Raw genomic sequence first — 20971 nt, forward strand, 5'->3', positions numbered from 1 at the left:
TGCTTGGGAACAATGTTCAATCCATTGCAGTGAGTACAATTATAACAAGTATTTACAATGCTAAGCTCTTCAAAATGCCTCCCATTTTGTTATTCCCATTTGATCAGATTAGTCCTACTGCATTTCTCTTTTTAATATTTGCATCTTTCCTTTTCATTGTTCTCAGGTAATCTTTCTTACCATGGAATTTCTCTCTGGTTTGGGAAATGATCTCTTCCCTAATGTTTCATTAGCATTTCTTTTATGGCTTCTCATTGTTTAATTGATTTCTCTAGTTTTATACTTACATCTTCTAACTCACTAAGTAAAGAAAAACTCAAAAATGCAAAACACTTTAATTAAGGACATACTCAGCAAGACATAGACACTAAGTTAAATTCAAAACAGGAGGTATGTATAAAGTAACCTGGCATAATAATTCAAAGCTTAATTATGAAAAAAAGTAAACATACATTCAGATATGTACAAAATTTTTACATACCATCATTATGTGCCAGTTAAACCAATAGTATCTTCATTTGTTTTCAGTTAGTCTTTGGATGCCTTTGTGTTTGGTGTGATTACATGGGAACCATATGTACCTAAACCTTAGAGAAAAGTACCTAAGCATTTATATATATAAAATAACAAAATAGAACCAGAAAAATGTAACCTTTGAGTCATGTTAGGAAGTCTCTACAACTTCTTTAAAGAAATAAAATTTACATTTTTAAATATTATTAATGTACCCCAATCTTAATAGAATGTAGTCAATACTTAAGATCATATTTCTTTAGAAATTTCAAATGTTTTGGGTCAGAGAAGATAGTTAGACAGATGAGACTAGCACTTTGGGAGGCTGAATCTAAATATATCTCAGTAAGGAAAACTTTAAAGAATTATTTATGATTAAAAGGCATTATTAAAAATAACTTGGCAAATTCCATTTTAGGAAATATGGTAAATCAGATGTCTGGAGAAACCCTCTTAGCATAGAACACCTAAGTAGGTGAGATAATGACTGTCACGTTTTAAAATATTGGCTGAATTAGTGGAAGAGTGCAGCTATCTTTGGAGGCCTGAAACCAAAGGTCAGCATGAATGCAGGGGCTGAAGACAGCTTGAAAACATCTGCCTGTCCCTGGAAGCCTAAAGCCAAGTGGAGCAGGAGATGAAGCTTGGGCACAGATAAGGAAAACTTCATATAAAGACAGGACCTTCGAAAGGCAATACCTTCAGTGAGTGAACTACAAAAAAACAACTTTAGACAGAGATGGGAGTGGGTAGGCTACAACCCTTTCTTGGATTTGGTTCTAGCAAAAGGGAACCTAAGAAAAATGTCACCTCCTAAAAATTATTAGCCACACACCTGCCTTTATTTGGTGTGGCAGACTGTATTTTCCAAAAATAGCTACAGCAGTATTTCCAGTTCTGCAAGCAAGAATCTTGCTGCTCCCTAACAAGAGGTGGGGGGAGTGGGGAGCCTATTTCTGCTCTCCTTGAACTGAGATGGGACTTGTATCTGCCTGGACAAAGAGAATGCAGGGGAAGTGATACCGCGTGATTTCCCAGGAGAGGCCATAGAAGGCAGTATGGTTTCCCTTGGCAGGCACTCTATCTAATGTTTCCCCTTGGAACCCAGCCCCTATATGCTGAAGAAGCCCAGGCCACAGGGAGAGACCGTGCATGGATGTTCTGGCCAACATCTCCAGCTAAGCCCCTGTTAATAGCCAGCATCAATGAGCAGATGTGTAAGTGAATGGGCATTCAGGTCCTCCAGCTGAGGCACTAATATCCTGAAGAGACAAATCCTCCCCACTGGGTTCTATCTGAATTCCTGACCCACAAAACCTGAAGAAATAATAAACTACTACTTTTGCTGTAAGCCACAGTTTTGAGACAATTTGTTACACAGTATTAGACCACTAATATGCTTGGACTGGGACCTTGATTTCAAACTACCTCTGTGGCCTGAAAAAAATCTCAATTTAAAATTTTAGTTTCAAGTCATCTGAGGTAGACAGGGCCCTTAGCTGCCTGGTGGAAGCAAAAGTGGATCATCAAAATATTTCTACAAATATGGATAATCAAAATATTTCTACAAATATGGTTCCAAAGAAACAGGTGTTGATGTTAAAAAAAAATCACAGCATATTCATGGGAATAAGTCACCCAGAATGAGTTACTAAAATAAAAATACAGAAATTATTAGAGACAGATATAAGTGTATTTAGTATATTTAAAGAAATAAGAGAAGGCAACAAAGTATGAGAAATTAACAAGAGGATGTACAAAAGGAACCACTAGAAACAAACAAAAAGATTTCAAGGGAAAATTTGCATAATTATCATCTCAAGACATGTGTAACACCTTTATTATACAATTGTATTAGCAGATATTCAAAACAGCCAATATAAGTGGAGACATACCATAAAATCTGATGGAAAGACTTTAAATTATAAATAAGTCAATCTTTCCATACTTATAAAGAATTATGAAATTCCAATGAAAATGCCAGTAAAGTTTTTCCTTCAATGTGACCAAGCTAATACCTTAATATATTTGGAAGAAAAGAAAGATTGAAAACAGCTAATACTCCGAAGAATAACAAATGAGCGCTGACCAAGGAGATAACAGTGGTATAAATTACCACTATAGTAATTAGTTAAGACAGCATGATATTAGTGCAGGTATATCAAATTGATTAAAGGAATAAAATGTAAGCAGAAATAGATGGAAATCTGATATATGACACAAATGGAAGTGTAGCCGAGTGTAGTCAGGAAAATTGGTTTTCCTGACTCCAATGGTTCCTTCCAGAACATTTTCCACATGGCTACCAGAATCTTTCTACAACACAGAACTTATGTCACTTCTCTACCAATTGTATTAAATGACACTCTAATGTCTATTATCTCTTGCCCATGGGCGTTTCAGTGATCTCATAAATGGAGAGATACTTGATTAATTGAAGTTAAATAGGTTTTTCTAATAGCAAGATATCTCAAAGGTGTTGATGTACTAATAAGGATAGCAAATCTCTAAATGGCAGGTAGCAAATCAGGCTAAGGTCCCCAAACTTATCAGGCCAAGGCATTCTTCTTCTTCTTTTTTGGTAGCAGCTTGAGAAACGTATGTTCTTTGAACATATATAAGCTGGGAATCCATGTGGCTATTTCCTCAACCGCATACAAGGCCAAGTACAAGGCAGAGAGGTGCAACTGTTTACATCAGGGAAGAGCCACAGGGTCTGGGCTCCTCTACCTTCTGGCAGATCACTGGTCAAATTATCTAATCTCTTTGTGATTCATTTACACATTTGCAAAATAAGAGTACCTACCTCATAGGGTTAGCTCAGAGGATTAAATGTGCCACTAAATAACTGTCGTTTTTCCCTGTTTCTCCTTAAAACTAGAGATCTAGTTAGAATGATTTATAATAAAGTCCACAACTTATTGCTGCTTTCATCACTTTCTAGAATGACTGGCTCCACTTCCTACATTTCTACTTCTATTTTTAAAGCCCAAGAGTCTCAAAATAAACCTCTTTGGAGAAAACTTCCCTAATCACTCTGAAGAGAATTAATGTTTTTCTCCATCTTATATCCACAGCACTTAATTTTTCCATCACACCATTACAGGTTTCATTATACTGCATAACAAATTATTACCTCCCTTTCTTCAAGTTAGAGTGGTTAATCCATATGTTTCTGAATGAATTGGGAATTTTAAAAGTTATTAAACTTTTTTTTTTAAGTACAAGAGGGAATAATTTAAAGTGGCAAGTTTGGGTCAGAGGAAATAATGGAAGACAACAATAAAAATATCAAGTGCTTAATATATGCCAAGCACATGTTCTATATTTGAAAAGATTTTGACTTCTGGTCCTATATTTTTATGGGCTTACTGAAAATGAGGAGAAAATATCCTTAATAGAGCATGAGAAGTGCTTAGCCCCAAATTCTCAATCAACACATGGAGAATGGTTTAATCTTACCTGTAACAAAAAATTTTGAGGGAAAAAATCATAACCTAGTATGACTTAAAAATTAGTAAGTATTTAAAAAACATTAGTCACTGCTAGAGAGAGTTCTATATTAAAACAGGCACACCATTACTTGTAAGAGAGAATCTAAATTGGAATGTTTTGGGGAAAGCAAAGCCTTAAAACAGCTATACCCTTTGACTCTGTTAATTTCAATTAAAAAAAAAATCAATTCCAAGGAAATAATTTAAGTACATAAAGATACTCACTGTTAGTTGTAAGAGGCAAACTAGAAAAAAAAAAAACCACCCAAATATACATACAACAACCTAAGTTAAAATTTACTTCTATGTAACCATTAGAAAGGCTATATATTTAGTTCTTATTAACATGACTAGGTCCTTAAACTGTAAGTTTTATAAGAAACGGGTCTTTGTCTAGCATGTTCTTATTGTGTCCATCAGATGTAGAATAAGGTCGAGCTCATAAATGCTTAATAAATACTTGCTAAATAAGTGAAAAATATTAACAAAAAGAATATAAAAGTGCATAAAATGTGGTTTCTCTGAAAAAATCTGTATAGAACCAAAGCTGGAACCATACACAAACAAATGGGAAAAGAGGTTACAGGTCATTTTTAAAGCAGCTTTACTGAGGTATAATTTTACATACTTCACCCATTGTATGCGCACAGTTCAGTTACTTCATTTATAGATTTGTGTAATAACCATCACCAATAACACAGTATCGTGGACAAATTTTGTTTACTCATTTGCTCTTTTCTGTATTGCAAGGGAAGATTGCCTTCTCTGAAAAACTTCACTGGGTGCAACTGGGTGGAGCTGGGCAGGAAAATTACTTTCTAGTCTAACGGTCTATGAATTCACCTTTTCAATTTTACACATGCATCTTTCTTGCAAAAAATGGATTTTAAAAGCAGTTAGGAAGATCCTTTGCTATCATCAGAAGTAAAACTTAAAGGGCGCAGCAGGCACAATACAGCAGAGATTCTCTTTGGTGTACTACAGTGAGATCGTTATTCTTGGTCCTTCTGCAAATAAGAAGGTTCCGCAGAATAACGAGAACAGTCGCAGCTCCCAAGGGAAATGCAGTTCTGAATGGAGTCAATGCCGAGCAGTTTTCTTCTGCTCCTCAACCCTATCAGCGGATGAGTGAGCAAGCCACGGATGGTCCCCCAAGTGCCCTACTCTTGCCCCCAGTCTGAGACCACCGATTCTACGTGAGGGGTCCTGCGAAGGGACCTTCGGTGGTCTCACTTGACGGCTTACGACCGGGAAGCCCTCCGGGAAGAAGGTGACTGAGATGTAAGCACCTAAATCCCCGTCACACCCCGGCTCCCAGCGCCCCGCCTACAGCCCCCTACCTGAGGAGAAGCAGAGCAGGGACACCTGGTGCCTCAGGCGGGCCAAGCCTAGCACGGTGGGAGCAAAGAACATGGCTTCATCGTCCGGGTGCGCGATGACCAGGAGGGCCCGGCTCCCGGCTCCCAGGAGGCCTGCCGGCTGCCGACTCTTCTTCATTCGTTCCGAGAACTTCCAACCCCGGAGAAAGACCCATGCCAGGATCGCCGCCGCCGCCGCCGCACACAGGGGAAGAACCGCTTCCATGCTCCGGAGAGGGCGTGCGCCTGCGCAGTAGGAAAGGCTGTTTGCGACCCGGGCTCGGGTGGGAAAACGGCACCCGTGGAAACTGCGTTCCGCGGCTCAATCCTCCCCCACAAACCGGCTCCGGGGGCTTGGAGTCTCTTTAAACATCGGATTTCCCTTATGGCTTTCAACACTTCTTATCAAGTTCTCTCCACTTTTCGCAGTATTTCCTAATCTTGTGCCTTCTCGGTTTCAGGAGTTAAACCGAACTTCAGGCCGTCTAGTTTTCTGCCCCTGTCCTCCCTTACGAGTACGACGTGTTGAAGGCCAGCGCTTTGAAAGAAACGCCCACATCTTGTAGGAAGACTTGCCTCCTGTCTTTAAGTTATCATTTCATAACTCATTTCTTAAGATCCGGAACGTTCTCGTAATGCTATGGTTAGCCAGTTTTCCACAGCGGGGTTTCTTAACATCAACTTTTCCTAACTTTGGGATGTGGAGGGGTGGCTGTTTTAAAGGGAAGCTGTGCGGTTACGAGGAACCGTCCATTCATTAGGCCGAGAGGGCAGGTCGCGGTCGCGAGGACCACAGCCTCCCCTCACAAGCCAGTCTACACTGCAGCGCGACAGGGTGGACGAATCGGCCTCGCCAGGCATTTCTATGAGGTGTCAGTTTCAGCCAGCGCCCAGGAAAACGTCGTGGGTAGATAGGCGAGCAGCCCTCCGGCTCCCAGGCACGTAGGGCCCCGGCCCGGGGTCGCGGGGCCCGAGGCCTGGCGCCTTTCCCTTTCCCACGCCCGGGGGAAGGTCCGCACGCCCAGGAGCGGGTGGGCTCACGGCGGGCGCTTCCGCCGGGTGCGCGATGGCAGCCGCGCCGGCCGGTGTCCTCCCGAGCAGGCCGCCACCGTCAGCGGGCCGAGGGGAGAGGTGAGGAGGGAACCTGGCGCGGCGCGACCCAGGAAGCTCGCGGGAGGGAGCAGCCGCGCTCGGCCAGCGGAGGGAGTTGGTCTCCCGGCCCTCCGGAAGGAGGAGGAGCCGCAGCCGCCTCAGCCTCGGCCGCCCGGCTGGGGGGAGGGAGAGGGGTTGAGTCAAGATGGCGGCCAAGGTGGCGAAGCAGCGGCAGCAGCGCCCGCGGTGGCGGCTGCTCCAGTGAGCTCCGGGCCCGGCCGCGTCGAGCGAGCTCGGGGCTGGGGACGTGCGCCTGGGCGGCGTCCTGCTCCTCAGGCCGGGGAGCGCGCCGGCTCCCACGCCCCGTCAGCTCCGGGTGAGTAGGCCCCGGTGCCGCCGCCACCCCGGCCTCCCGGCCCCTGCGCGCCCGGGGACCGCCGAAGGCTCCCGGGGCGCCGACCGCGGGGACGACTTCTCGGCCTGGCCATGGCGGTGGGGGGGGGGGGCAGCGGGGGCCGCCGGAGCCGCTCGGACCCTTCCCCTCGGCCCCTCCGGGGGCTAGTCGGGCGCGGCGGGGAACCGGGGCCGGGCGAGAGAGGCGTGTGGAGTTTGGAGGAAGAATGGGCTGCGGCCGCGCCGGGAGAGGGGCGTCCGGCGGGGAGGGGACGTGCGGAGGCCGGAGAGCCGGTGGGGCCGGGCCGGGTGGCGGGCCTGGGCTCTTCCGAGGCGGAGTCGGCGGCGGTCTGGGGGAGTGGGGAAGGCGCCAGGGAGGGTGACAGCGACCGATAAGTGCGTGGAGAGCAAACTAGTTTACCCTTCAAGCCACTTAAGGGGCTAATGGCACAGCCGGGTGGTGGTGGAGGTGGCAGAGATCCCAGCCCCGTACTTTGCGCTGTTTATTATTGGTGTTTTTGCCATGTGAAGTAGGTGAGTGCACCCCCTTTTTTTTGGGGGGGGGAGGAAGGGATTTGAGAAACTATAATAAACAAATCAGTCCTAATAGAGAGGAGACTGAAGTTTTTGAATTAACTGGATTAGGTGTGGCCAGTGTGCTAAAGTATAAAAGGTGTGAGAATAAGTGATATTTATGAAAAGTGTCAGTTTTCCTTCAGTGTTGTATTCTCCAGTCCCACTTCAACAAGAGCTAGCCTTGTAAACTGTTGGTATGGGTAAACCTCATCTTTGGGATTAATATATACACCTGTGCCAGATTTGCTTCCTTAATGACTTTATCCTAATTATATTGAAATTTTAAATTTCTCGTGTGTACCCTGGTGAGACAGAGAAAGGAGGCGGAACTTGGTAGCTTGCAGAGGGCAGCAGGCCTGGGATTTTAAAATGCCTACAGAAAGATATTCATTCATTTGTTCCACACATCCTGAATGAACAGCTGCTGATGTTGGGGCACACCGCGATTGGTCTGTGGATCACTGAAGTTGATGGCATTATAAATATGTTTATGCACCTCTTCATAAGGATATATATATTTTTGATGAGCCATCATGTACGAGCAGGCCAATTTTAGAATATTATTTGGACATAATAAAAATTGCAGAAGAAATAACCAGAAGAGAGGGAAATACCGTATTTTATTTTTTCATTCTGTTAAAATTCAGTGGAAGTTTATTTTAGTATTTGTAGTACACAGTTGCTTTGCCTTATTTTAAGCACACCTGTTAATGAAAGTAAAGGTTAATCAACAGATATAGAAAGATAGGTGCATACATTAGGAGGCAGTTCCTTGCAGGCCAAAATACTCTTTTTTTTTCACAAAAATTGAACTCCTTAAATTGAACTCCCAGGAAGTCTTGATTCTTCCTGTTAATAGGCGACATGGAAGATGATCACCTTTCTGTGCTTCAGTTTCCTCATCTGTATGTAGTATTAGGAAAACATCTGGTCTCCTAGGGTTGGTTGTGAGCTTAAAGGGAGTGGAAACGGCTGTAAGCAATTTGAAAGGGTAATATTTCTGTAAGGCCCCTCTGCATTCTGATGCTTTATCTGCACATCTCACATGGCACCGCTCCACTTTGTACTCTTGGTATTTACTCTTGGTATTTATGTACCTGTTTTATCTCAGGATCAGCCCTTCTCTGATTTTATCTTTATGTTTAAACCACCACCTACAGTTTTTTTTTTTCAGTGTAAAATATTGACAGTACAAATCTTAGTTGAATGAAAAAACTTTGGATTCTAATTAGAAAAGTAATCATGTTACAGTTTATCAGAAATGTACCTGTAATCTGCTGTGACGTATCTGTGTAGCTGTGATTCTAGGGCTTCTAGAGTGCTAGAGGATTTTACTGAATGTCTTGTTAAATTTAACCGTAGAGTAAAATTTAGATGATTTTGGCCTGTCCGTTTTAATTAAAAAAATAAAAAGGAAATAGGAAATGCTGGAAATTAATTTATATATCTTTGAATTTAATTGAATAAAATGTTCATCCCAAGGCCGGACAAATATCCATCAGTCAATTGTTTTCAAGCATTTGCTTTAAAATTGTGATGGCCAGATTTTCTTGCCATTGATATTTTTTGTAGCAAAGTTCTTTGGATAGGCTAGGGATTGGTATAGGTAAATGGCAGGCTTTTTATTATTGGATTTTTCATTTGTCTTCGTTAATTCAGTTTTAATTGTATTTTGTAAACCAAGTTCTAATTTCAAATTTTTTACTGATGCCTGAGAATGATAGAGGTCTTGCATGTCTGTTCTTTTCCTCAGATCTTAGGTTTTACTAAAATAATGGTACGAAGCCAAGTAGTAGAGGTTGATCAGAATTTATATGCATGAATTTCTTTGTAGATTAGAGATTTGTGTGTTTTAGTTCATTGACTTATTCAACTGGTGTTAGGTGCTTTTTATGTTCAGCATATATTATGCTATAAAAGTATAAGCTATAGTCACACAGATCAATTATGTGCACAGATAACTCAGTCTGTGCTTGATATTTTGCCTTTTCAAATTTGAGGATGCAAAAAGTAAGTTTAGATAGACGGTTAAGAAAACACTTTGTCTCTTCTTCCATCAGTACTTCTTAGGAGTACTGAAAAGATTCTGCAATGTAGCAATAACTGTATGTAGAGCATCTGTTTTCTATTTTGGTATTCTTGTGCTGGTGTTTTTCTTTAGCATTTTTGCTGTTCTTCTACCATTCTTTCTACCCCAGGAACTTGTGTGGTCAAAATATTATTTGGATTGTCTTCACATGCATCCTACTTTTTTTTTTTTTACTCTTTCAATTTCAAAATCTGAGACCATGCAAAACTCTGTGAATGTCCCTGTGGAGTTCTCAGGAGCTTGCTTCTTCCATACATGCTGCTATTTTTACTTAGCAGTGATCTCCAAAACAAATCTCAGTGGATAAAATAAAATACTAATGAACTTATAGAATTATAGGCTGTAGAGTCATGTAGATGACCTTGTCCTACTTGTTCTACTGGTGAGTAGACTAAAGCTCACAGAGGTGAAGCTGCCCTCCTTTGTTGTTGCAGTTGGGCAGGAGCAGAATCCACTGTTGGCTCCTTACCTCCAGGTGCTCTTCCATCAGGCCTCTGGATAGTCTCTTCCATCAGGCCTCCAGATGCTCTTCCATCACGCCTCCAGATAGTGCTCTTCCATCACGCCTCCAGATAGTGCTCTTCCATCACGCCTCCAGATAGTGCTCTTCCATCACGCCTCCAGATAGTCTCTTCCATCAGGCCTCCAGGTAGTGCTCTTCCATCACACCACCTTGTCCAGGGATGGTTCACCCTGCTGCTGTAGGGAGGGGACATGGGATTTCAGGTATTAAATTTAAGATATTTCTTAACTTTAAATATCTACAATGAAAATATAGTTTGGGAAAGGTAGTGTTGATTCACACCCTCAGTGTTCTGGTGGTCACTAGAAATTATTTAGTTAGCTTGATTTTTTTTTTTTTTTTTTTACATGGGCAGGCACCGGGAATCGAACCCGGGTCCTCAGACTGGGCAGGCAAGCATTCTTACCTGCTGAGCCACCGTGGCCCACCCAATTAGCTTGATTTTTAATCTGCCTTGATGAATGGTGTCTTAAAAATGTTTTCTAATGTTATTTGGATATTTTGCTTTTTCATGGTAAATTAGTCATAACAGTGATGGAAGTTTTATTTTGCCAGTGTTTAGATCCTCTGAGGCCCAGAACAAATAATTAAGTTAAGCTATTTTATAAAATATTCCTCACTTCACCTACTCTCAAACTTCTGGAATTTTTTTTTTTTTTTTTTTTAATATAAGTGGGGGAACTTCAGTTCCTATTTTATGCTTCCAACCTCTACCACATCTGCCACATTCTGCCTATTTTTTAAGGATTGATCACATTTCAAATGCAGGAGGAAGCCTCCCTTTACTCCCTCTTCTTTGAAAATGTATATTTTCACTCTGGAATATTTTTAATGCTTTTATCTGTACCTTTATTGTAACATGATTGTTATTTATGTACATGTCCTTTTGGTCCCCATGGGACCATAAGACCTTTGTGAGCATGTCTGTATCTGAGTTTATTTTTTACTTCTTTCCCGTTTCTCCCTCCAAGAATAACCCTTTGCACTCAGCAAGTGTATAGTAAATATTTGTTGATTGCATAAAAAAGAGCCCCCAGCTAGAAATATTTGGTGCTCAGAGAAAAAAGGTTCTAATGGTTGTTGCTGATGACTGGTACACATGCTGCTACTTGATGCTGAACAGTTTTTTGAAGTTAAATAATAGGTAGAAAATTCACCTACGACAGTGTGATAAAATGCCTGCAGTTAGTGAATCATCAAAGAATTTCTTTGAAAGAAAATGTTTCTGTCATTTCACTGGGATATGGGAGAAGTAAAACATTGGAGTGGTTCATCTCAGAGACCATTTATATTTCCAGATAATTTTAGAACAATATGTTAATTTAGATGCAGGGAATTTTAGAGTAGTTTCAGTGGTTGGAAAAAATTGTAAGTTAGAAATACAGAATGATTGATTGATAGAATTATAATATAATTTGGGTTTCCCTGTGAAAGAATTGCACTGGCTAGCTTACTGGGTTAAAGGAAGAGAGAAGTCAAGTTTCCTAAATTGTTTTATTTTTTCCTCAGTGTGTACTCGAGGAATAAAACTTGGCCTGTTTTGCTGTTTTTTCTTTATTGTATATGAATAAACTGATAACAATGCAGAATTTAGTAAGGTAGAGTTTTCTAGGAAAATTTGACTCTTATCCTTTTTATGAGGGTCACCTTTGTGGTACAGATCACCCCACACGTTAGTTTTGCTTAGCTGGCAGATTTCTTTTTCTTGATGCTTTTGCCATCAAGAGTAATCTGTTTTATGATTGTATAATGATAGAGCTTTTGCAGTGTGACTATGTGATTGTGAAAACCTTGTTTTCACATCCTTCTGATGCTCCTTTTGTCTATGGTATGGACAGATGAGTAAAAAAAATGGATAAAAATAAACAAATAATAGAGTGAACAAAGGTTAAAATAAATAAAGTGGATTGAAACACTAGTGGTCAATGAAAGGGAGTGGTAACAGGTATGGCATGTGTGAGTTTTTTCTTTTCTCTTTTTTTTGCTGGAGAGGTGCAAATGTTCCAAAAAATGATCATGATGATAAATACACAACTATGTGATGATATTGTGAGCCATTGATAGTAACCATCTCAAAAATGTTTGTATGTCAAGAATATTTGCATATCAGGAATGTTGGTAAGTCTGTTTGTTGTTTATAATAAAAATATTTTAAAAAATGGATAAAAAATAAATAAACAAATAATAGGGTAACAAAGGTTAAAATAAATTGGGTAGATGGAAATACTAGTGGTATATGAGAGGGTGGGGTAAAGGGTATGGTATGTATGAGTTTTTTCTTTTTTCTTTTTATTTCTTTTTCTGGAATGATGCAAATGTTCTAAAAACTTGTCATGGTGATGAATACACAACTATGTGATTGTACACCATGTATGAAATATTTGTATGTTAAGAATGTTTGTATTTGTATGTTGTTTTTTTTAACTTTTTAATTGTATAGTATAACATATATTGCATGTTGTTTTAGCAATAGAAATATTAAAAAAAAAAAGAGTAACCTGTTTTAGGTAGTTCATTTCCCTTGGCAAAGTAGTATAGATTTATAAATTTTGAAAATGTTTTTTAAGTGGTAACCATCATGTCTTTGAACTCTTGTTTAAAGGTGTTCAACATCTGTTTTGAAAACGTTCTTTTAATTCATTTTTTAATTATAATTACTTTTATCTACTTAGAAATATTTGGAATAAAGTCAAATTTGTGCTTTCTAGGAGTTATAGCCTAAAATACACACAGTGTAAATATACAATGCAGAGAGCGTATATAGTCTCTTAACAGTGTGTGTGTGTGTGTGTGTGTGTGTGTGTGTCTCTCTGTGTCTGTGTCTGTGTCTGTGTCTGTGTGGTGTGGTTTATGGGAGAAGGAGAGAGAGAAGAGGGGCTGAGTGGAAGAAGCAGTTACTTTATATTCACAAAAACCATTTTAATTAGCAAAGAAGGATTTTACTTTAAGATTTTTGCTTGCTTTTCCTTTATTATAAAAATAATCCATTATTTTATTGAAATACAATGTACAAATACATTTAGAAATTGAAATTTTCTTCTGTACCACTTCCTAGATATAATCTACTAAGTATTTGTTACGTAGCCTTCCAGATTTTTCTGTGTGCCTGTAATTTTCTGCCTTGTTCATTTACAGAAATGGTAAATCTCATTTACAGAAATAAGATTATAATTCATTTCTATACCACAATTCCATGTTCATACATTTAGAACTGCCTCTCTCATTTACAGCTGCATAGCATTCCACTACGTGAAAACACCATAGTTTGTCTAATCAATTTATTACTACTAGTATATTTACTAGAAAAACAAAGCTGTAATGAATTGTGAGTGTGTGTGTGTATTTATTTCATAACTTATGCCAGCAGCTTTGTAAGCTAGATTCTAAGGAATGGAGTTGCTGAGTCTAAAGATATGAATAATGTAGATTTGGATAGATATTGACAAATTTTCCTTTCCAAAGATGGGTATACCACTTGATAAAGTCACTTACAAAGTATGTCTTTTTCCCATAACTTGACAGTGACTATCATAAATTAAAACATATTTTGACAATTAAGGAAGTAAATATGTGATTCTAATTGGCCCTTTATTAATCACTATTGAGGGTGAACTTTTTACAGTATGACAGGGGGATTTGTATTTCTTTTATCAATTGCCTGCTTTTGTTTTTTGGTTATGTTTTAATGGGATTGTTGGTCTTTTCCAGATTGATTTGTCGGAGCTCTTTATTAGGATATTCACTTTTTTCATAAGTACACATGATCCTTTACACGTGCGTGTGTACACACACACACCAGTTGACTAGTTGTTCTTTTGTAGTGTTATGTAGATAGATAGATATTTCCAGTCCAGCACTGTGCTGGCTGTAACTTTGGGCACTTTACTTAACCTCTCTATGCTTTAATTTCCTTATCTGCAGATCATGCAAATAATACATTTGGCATAGTGTCAGGCACATAACAATAAATACCCAGAAAATGTTAGCTGTCTTCATTATTTGTTTATATATAGCTTTGAGTTCCATGTTCTACTTAAAGACCTTCCTCACTTTAAAATTTAAAAATATTCACCCATCTATTAAACTAAGAAAGCAAAGTGAGGAATGTCATGTACAGTATGCTACTGTTTGTTTTTGTTTTAAAAATTGAAAAGGTACACAGTTTTCGTCTCACTGCTATGCCCTAGCCACCCAGTTCCCCTTCCTCTGACAACCAGCAATACCCAGATTCTTGATATCTGTTGAGAAATAACATATGGTATACAAGCAAATATGTATATGTATTTTTCTTCTTTAAAAACAAACACAGTATCTCAAATGTTAATTTAATACTTATATGGGTTTTTTTTCTTTTATTTTCTTTCCTTTTCCCCTTTTAATTTCTAAATATTTGGTGCATCTGGAACTTATTTCTGGTATAGGAAATGAGGGAGATATACATTGATTTTTTTTCTTATTAGAGAAGTTGTAAGTTTACAAAAAATCATGCAGAAAATACATAGTTCACATATTACCACCTCTCTTACAGTTTTCTCTATGAATACTTTACATTCATGTATAATATTTTACTATTAATTATAGTCCATAGTTTACATTGGGGTTCATAGTTTTTGTTTGGTACAGTCTTTTTTTTAATTTTATTTTATTCTAGTAACATATACAACCTAAAATTTTAACCACATTCAAATATATAATTCAGTGGTGTTAACATTCACAAGGTTGTGCTACCATCACCACATCTGTTACCAAAAATTTTTATCACTCCAAGCAGAAACTTTGTTCCATTTAAGAATTACTTCTTAATTTTCTTTCCTCGCCCAGGTCCCTGATGACGTGTATTCTGGTTTCTGACTATAAATTTGCTTATTCTAATTATTTAATTTGTGAGATCATATAATATTTGCCCTTTTATGTTTGACTTATTTCACTCCACATGATGTCTTCAGGGTTCATCCATGTTATCACATGTATCAGAATGTCATTCCTTTTTGTGTCTGAGTAGTAGTCCATTGTGTGTGTGTGCATGTGTGTCATCACATTTTGATTATCATTTATCTGTTGATGGACACGTATTCTTGCATCTTTTGGCAGTTGTGGATAATACTTTTATGAACTTTGGTGGTAGGAATTAGACAAACAAGGAGTGTATATATTCTAGGGGTGGAAAACAATATAATCACAGAAAGCCGACTAACTTCAGATTATGGTAACTCTGTAAAGGAAGGATTGAGAATCACTGGTGGGAATCTTCCTTGAGTAGAGTGGTCAGGAAAGGTTTTTCTGAGGAGGTAGAGTTTGGACTGAGGAGGAGCCAGCCACACAAGAGACCAGAACGAGCCTTCCAGGCCTAGAGGGAAGGACAAAAAGGTAAGGAAAGGTGAGGTGATGCGGTGGAAAATGAAAGCTGGGCCTGTTGAGCAGTGAGACAGGACGTAGGCCAGACCCAGTGGAGCCTGGAGGGCATATTAAGCTGTTTGGATTTTATTTGAAGTACATAGGAATCCCTTGGGGAGGGGGAAGCAGAAGAGTGACATGTTTTAGCTTATGTTTTCGGAAGAACATTCTGCTGTTTGAGCGGAGAAATAATTGAAATTGGAATTCCAATGGGGAGTCTGTAGCAGTAGCCAGTCAAGAAGTGAGGATGGTAGTCGAGGTGGAGAGGCGAGGGAGGATTCAGGAAGAGTTTTGAAGGAAGAGCAAATAGGACGTGTGTTGGCGTGGGTGTTATTGAGAGTTAAACACTGTTAGATGCTAAGGAGGCCAAGGTGAGCAAAACAGGTGGGCCCTGCCCTCAGAGGTATCTGGTGGATTTGCTTGCTTTTTGTGTTTTTTCCCATAGAGAACTCAGTAAACCTTCTTTAAGGGTGCTCTTTTCCTACTTTAATTTGGTATATTCTACAGAAGTAGAATCTGTTCATTAGTCTGTATTTTATTCTAAAAAACTATCATGGGGGGCGGGCCGCGGTGGCTCAGCGGGCAAAGTGCTTGCCTGCTATGCCGGAGGACCTCGGTTCGATTCCCGGCCCCAGCCCATGTAACAAAAACGGAGAAACAGAATACAATAAAACAAGAAAATGTTTAAAAATGTTTCCCTTTCTTCCTTCCTTCCTTCCTTCTATCCTTCCTTCCTTCTCTCTGTCTTTCCTTTAAAAAAAAAAAAAAAAAAAAAAAAAAACTATCATGGCCTTGGTTGGTGGGTCAGAGTGGCGGCAGCAGAGCATGGTCTTTAAGATACCTGTCTTTGAGTTAAAAAATTGGTTTGGAGAAGTTGCTTTGCCTCTTTACATGCATGCTAAAGCTCTTGGTACACTGCCTAGTACATACAAGCGTTCAATAAATGGGAACTCTGTTTATTTATTCTCTTAGGTATTGTCATATCTGTTAATTCAGATCAACCATCTAAGGTGAAAACTTCTCTGATCTCTGTACAGTGCTTTCTTTTGTGTTATTGGAAGAGAAAATTAGCAAATAGTGATCCATTTTGGTTTTGGCTTGTTCTTACAGTTGAATGTGTGGGTATTGCTCAATTCAGATAATTAGTTCAATATAGTGAAACTATACCACAAAGTTCTCAGTTGGGTTGTTATTTAGTACTGCTGTCTTGGGTAATTTTTCCTTTCTCACTTTAAATAAGGGTAAAGAAAGCAGCATGATTTATTCTTTCATTTAAGAATTATCAAATACCTGTCCCCCTAGATTAGTTAAATAATTATGTCCTTATTAGTGTTTTTCTTTCAACGTCATATTTTATTAGGAGTAAGATAGTTTAACTTAAAGGACCTTTTTCTTTAGCGCACAATCATCTGTTTTCTAAGTAGAATGTGCTGCTTAGAAAGTAGGAGGCTCTGCACTCTCCTGGAGGCTGGACTCTGAGGTAGGCTGGAAAGGTCTAGACAGTTGTGTGGGGCTGGGGTACCCCAGGCATAATCCTTCTCAGCCTCTCCTTGTCTAGTGTGCTTTTGGAGTGGAACTGAGTCTGGGCTACTTTGTGTGAATTAGTTTGACTTATTTGTCTCAGTTTAGCCCTAACATTTTAGCATCTGCCATGTCATGGAGGACATTCCCCTATTTTTATATCATAAGGTTTTGTTATTTGATCATTTAAAAGAAGTGAATTACTTATTTTGGAGGCTCCTTTTCCTGCTTTGGTGGAATGTGGGCTTCACCTCTACTGTGAACCTCTGTGGATCATTCTTGCTGTTTTGAAGAGGCGTCTGCAGTCCTTCCACAGTGAGGGATTTTTTAGCTTTTTTTCCAAGAGAGCTTAGGCCTCCCTGAAAAACCATCCAAATAAATTTTGTTTATGCAGAGATTATAGGCCTAAAGCCAGGAGTTCCTAGTGAGAGGAGGATTGGAGTTATTTATATTTTTGGAGGATTGCATTTGAAATTTTGTTGTTGTATGGTATTTCTTGTTGGGTAAATTTGCATGTGTGTATTTATTACTTTTATAGGGGAAATCAAAATAAATTTAAATAGGCCAGTTTCATTTTGCTATGTCTTATTCCCTATTCACAAAATATAGGAGATGGGGTCTGAATTTATCTGCAGAATTAAGATAAAATGTGCTCTTGTCACAATTATATCTGTTTTGGTGTATTATTCCATATCCTGAAACATGCTTATATGGATTTATGCTTAGGATATGAGTTGACTGCTCATAAAGTCTTGATCATATTTATTAAACATTTCACAGAATTTTTATATTTCATAAGCATGTAACTAACCCTAATGAGTTCTTGGTGCTGAGAACTGAGCTTAAAATTGGGAACTGTTGCTTAAGGTTTCCCTTTCCCTTCAGCCTTAACTTCAGACCACATCTTTTTATTTCAATTGTGTTCAAACTGTGAAGTCTTCTGGGAGGTTGTCTTGGTGAAATAGGACTGGAAAGAGGGTGGGGGACAGGTATGGGCCGAGGAGACTGAAAAGAGACAGATTCTAGGTTCCCCATTCTTACAGGATCAGCCTCTTTCCCCTTGGTAATCTTTGTTCAATTGCCTGCCAGGTAAGATGTGTGAGGAAAGTGCTGCTGGGTGTGCTGGAGCAGGGTGGTGGCGGTGGCCTCTGAACCTGGCGTGGGACCCACTTTAACCCATAAACTTACAACCAGTGGCATCTAATCTCCTGGCTTTTGCTAATGTTTTTCTGTCTCCTGTGTTAGTTGGGCTGATAGTACTTGTAAATAAATCTGACTTATTTTATTTTGGAGATACTCATGTTAAATCTCACTAAAATTCCACCACAAAACTAGGACATCAGGAAGAATTACTGACAAAAGGGAAAAATGGATAAAACACTTGATACATATTTGAGTGACCCTAAGTATAAGCGTTGAGCTTGGAACTTAACACTGCTGGAGAAAAAAATAATCCATACCACAAGGACTTCTAATCATGTAGGCCACTGTTAGACAAAATTCAGATGACCCTGAGCTAATATCTTCCCTTTTGCCTCTCCATTCCATTTATAGCTTTATTTACTTTGGGCATTTATGAGAGCTCAGAAATAGATTGCTTAAGCATTTCTTAGGGGTGCAGATCAGAATGCTTTGGACAACCTTTACACAATGTTCACAAATGGTCATATAGTGATTGCCAAGATATATTAAGTGTTAAACTTGCGATGTAGGACAGTGTATATCTATTATGCTACCATTTCTGTAGGGGAAAGTATATTTGTGTGTATGTAGGATATTTCTAAAGGGTAGACTAAAATCTAGTAACTTTGGTTGCCTATGAGAGGGCAACTAGCTAGCTTTGGGAGACAGTGATGTATTTATTCTGTGGTACTATTTTTTTTTTTTTTTTAAATTTTTTTATTAATCAAAAAAAAGAAAAGAAATTAACACAACATTTAGAAATCATTCCATTCTACAAATGCACTCAGTAATTCTTAGTATCATCACATAGATGTATGATCATCATTTCTTAGTACATTTGCATCGATTTAGGAAAAGAACTAGCAAAACAGCAGAAAAAAATATAGAATGTTAATATAGAGAAGAGAATTAAAATAATAATACTAATAATATATATATATATATATAAAGGAAAAAGAAAAAAAACAAAAACAAAAGATACAAACACACAAACAAACAAAAAACCATATTTCAGGTGCAGCTTCATTCAGTGTTCCAACATAGTTACATTACACTTAGGTATTATTGTGCTGTCCATTTTTGAGTTTTTGTATCTAGTCCTGTTGCACAGTCTGTATCCCTTCAGCTCCAATTACCCATTATCTTACCCTGTTTCTAACTCCTGCTGGTCTCTGTTACCAATGATATATTCCAAGCTGATTCTCAAATGTCAGTTCACATCAGTGGGACCTTACAGTATTTGTCCTTTAGTTTTTGGCTAGACTCACTCAGCATAATGTTCTCTAGGTCCATCCATGTTATTACATGCTTCATAAGTTTAGTCTGTCTTAAAGCTGCATAATATTCCATCGTACGTATACGCCACAGTTTGTTTAGCCACTCGTCTGTTGATGGGCATTTTGGCTGTTTCCATCTCTTTGCAATTGTAGATAATGCTGCTATAAACACTGGTGTGCAAATGTCCGTCTGTGTCTTTGCCCTTAAGTCCTTTGAGTAGGTACCTAGCAGTGGTATTGCTGGGTCGTAATCCATTCTGCCATTCTATGTCTTTTGATTGGGAAATTCAGTCCATTAACTTTTAGTGTTATTACTGTTTGGATAATATTTTCCTCTACCATTTTGGCTTTTGCATTATATATATCATATCTGATTTTCCTTCTTTCTACACTTTACTCCATACCTCTCTCTTCTGTCTTTTCGTATCTGACTCTAGTGCTCCCTTTAGTATTTCTTGCAGAGCTGGTCTCTTGGTCACAAATTCTCTCAGTGACTTTTTGTCTATAAATGTTTTAATTTCTCCTTCATTTTTGAAGGACAATTTTGCTGGATATAGGAGTCTTGGTTGGCAGTTTTTCTCTTTTAGTAATTTAAATATATCATCCCACTGTCTTCTAGCTTCCATGGTTTCTGCTGAGAAATCTACACATAGTCTTATTGGGTTTCCCTTGTATGTGACGGATTGTTTTTCTCTTGCTGCTTTCAAGATCCTCTCTTTCTCTTTGACCTCTGACATTCTAACTAGTAAGTGTCTTGGAGAACGCCTATTTGGGTCTATTCTCTTTGGGGTGCGCTGCACTTCTTGGATCTGCAAATTTAGGTCTTTCATAAGAGTTGGGAAATTTTCAGTGATAATTTCTTCCATTAGTTTTTCTCCTCCTTTTCCCTTCTCTTCTCCTTCTGGGACACCCACAACACGTATATTTGTGCGCTTCATATTGTCATTCAGTTCCCTGATCCCCTGCTCAAGTTTTTCCATTCTTTTCCCTATAGTTTCTGTTTCTTTTTGGAATTCAGATGTTCCATCCTCCAGTTCACTAATTGTAGCTTCTGTCTCTTTAGATCTACCATTGTAGGTATCCATTGTTTTTTCCAGTTTTTCTTCTTTGTCCTTCACTCCCATAAGTTCTGTGATTTGTTTTTTCAGATTTTCTATTTCTTCTTTTTGTTCAGCCCATGTCTTCTTCATGTCCTCCCTCAATTTATTGATTTGGTTTTTGAAGAGTTTTTCCATTTCTGTTCGTATATTCAGCATTAGTTGCCTCAGCTCCTGTATCTCATTTGAACTATTGGTTTGTTCCTTTGACTGGGCCATATCTTCAATTTTCTGAGCGTCATCCATTATTTTCTGCTGGTGTCTGGGCATTTGATCAGATTTCCCTGGGTGTGGGACCCAGCTGGTTGAAAGGTTTTTCTGTGAAATCTCTGGGGTCTGTTTTTCTTTTCCTGCCCAGTAGGTGGCGCTCGTGGCGCTCGTCTGTCTGCACGGCAGTCGGCCCGGGAAACCGCGCGTGGAGGTGGGGGTCGCTGGCCGCCGCGGCTTGGGGGAGTGCCGGTC

General features: G+C 39.2%; 2 protein-coding genes across 10 annotated transcripts in view; one reads left to right on the plus strand and one right to left on the minus strand.

Moving 5' to 3' along the window:
• Positions 1 to 6356, minus strand: part of PIGL (phosphatidylinositol glycan anchor biosynthesis class L) — a 127479-nt gene extending 121123 nt beyond the window's left edge. The window contains exon 1 of the mRNA XM_077163972.1: positions 5348 to 6356. Coding sequence (XP_077020087.1) covers positions 5348 to 5591 — 244 coding nt within the window. The 5' untranslated portion in view covers positions 5592 to 6356. The remainder of the gene's footprint in view (positions 1 to 5347) is intronic.
• Positions 6357 to 6414: 58 nt separating this feature from the next.
• Positions 6415 to 20971, plus strand: part of NCOR1 (nuclear receptor corepressor 1) — a 194277-nt gene continuing 179720 nt past the window's right edge. For 5 of the 9 annotated variants that reach the window (XM_077163973.1, XM_077163979.1, XM_077163978.1 and 2 more), the window contains exon 1: positions 6607 to 6833. The gene's annotated coding sequence lies outside the window, so the exon portion shown is untranslated. Of the gene's footprint in view, positions 6497 to 6606; positions 6834 to 20971 lie in introns of those variants that run through there. The other 4 variants (XM_077163976.1, XM_077163977.1, XM_077163981.1 and 1 more) reach the window with 2 other exon arrangements.

Source organism: Tamandua tetradactyla, chromosome 6 (assembly GCF_023851605.1).
Source record: "Tamandua tetradactyla isolate mTamTet1 chromosome 6, mTamTet1.pri, whole genome shotgun sequence".
In the NCBI taxonomy this organism is placed as follows: Eukaryota; Metazoa; Chordata; class Mammalia; order Pilosa; family Myrmecophagidae; genus Tamandua; species Tamandua tetradactyla.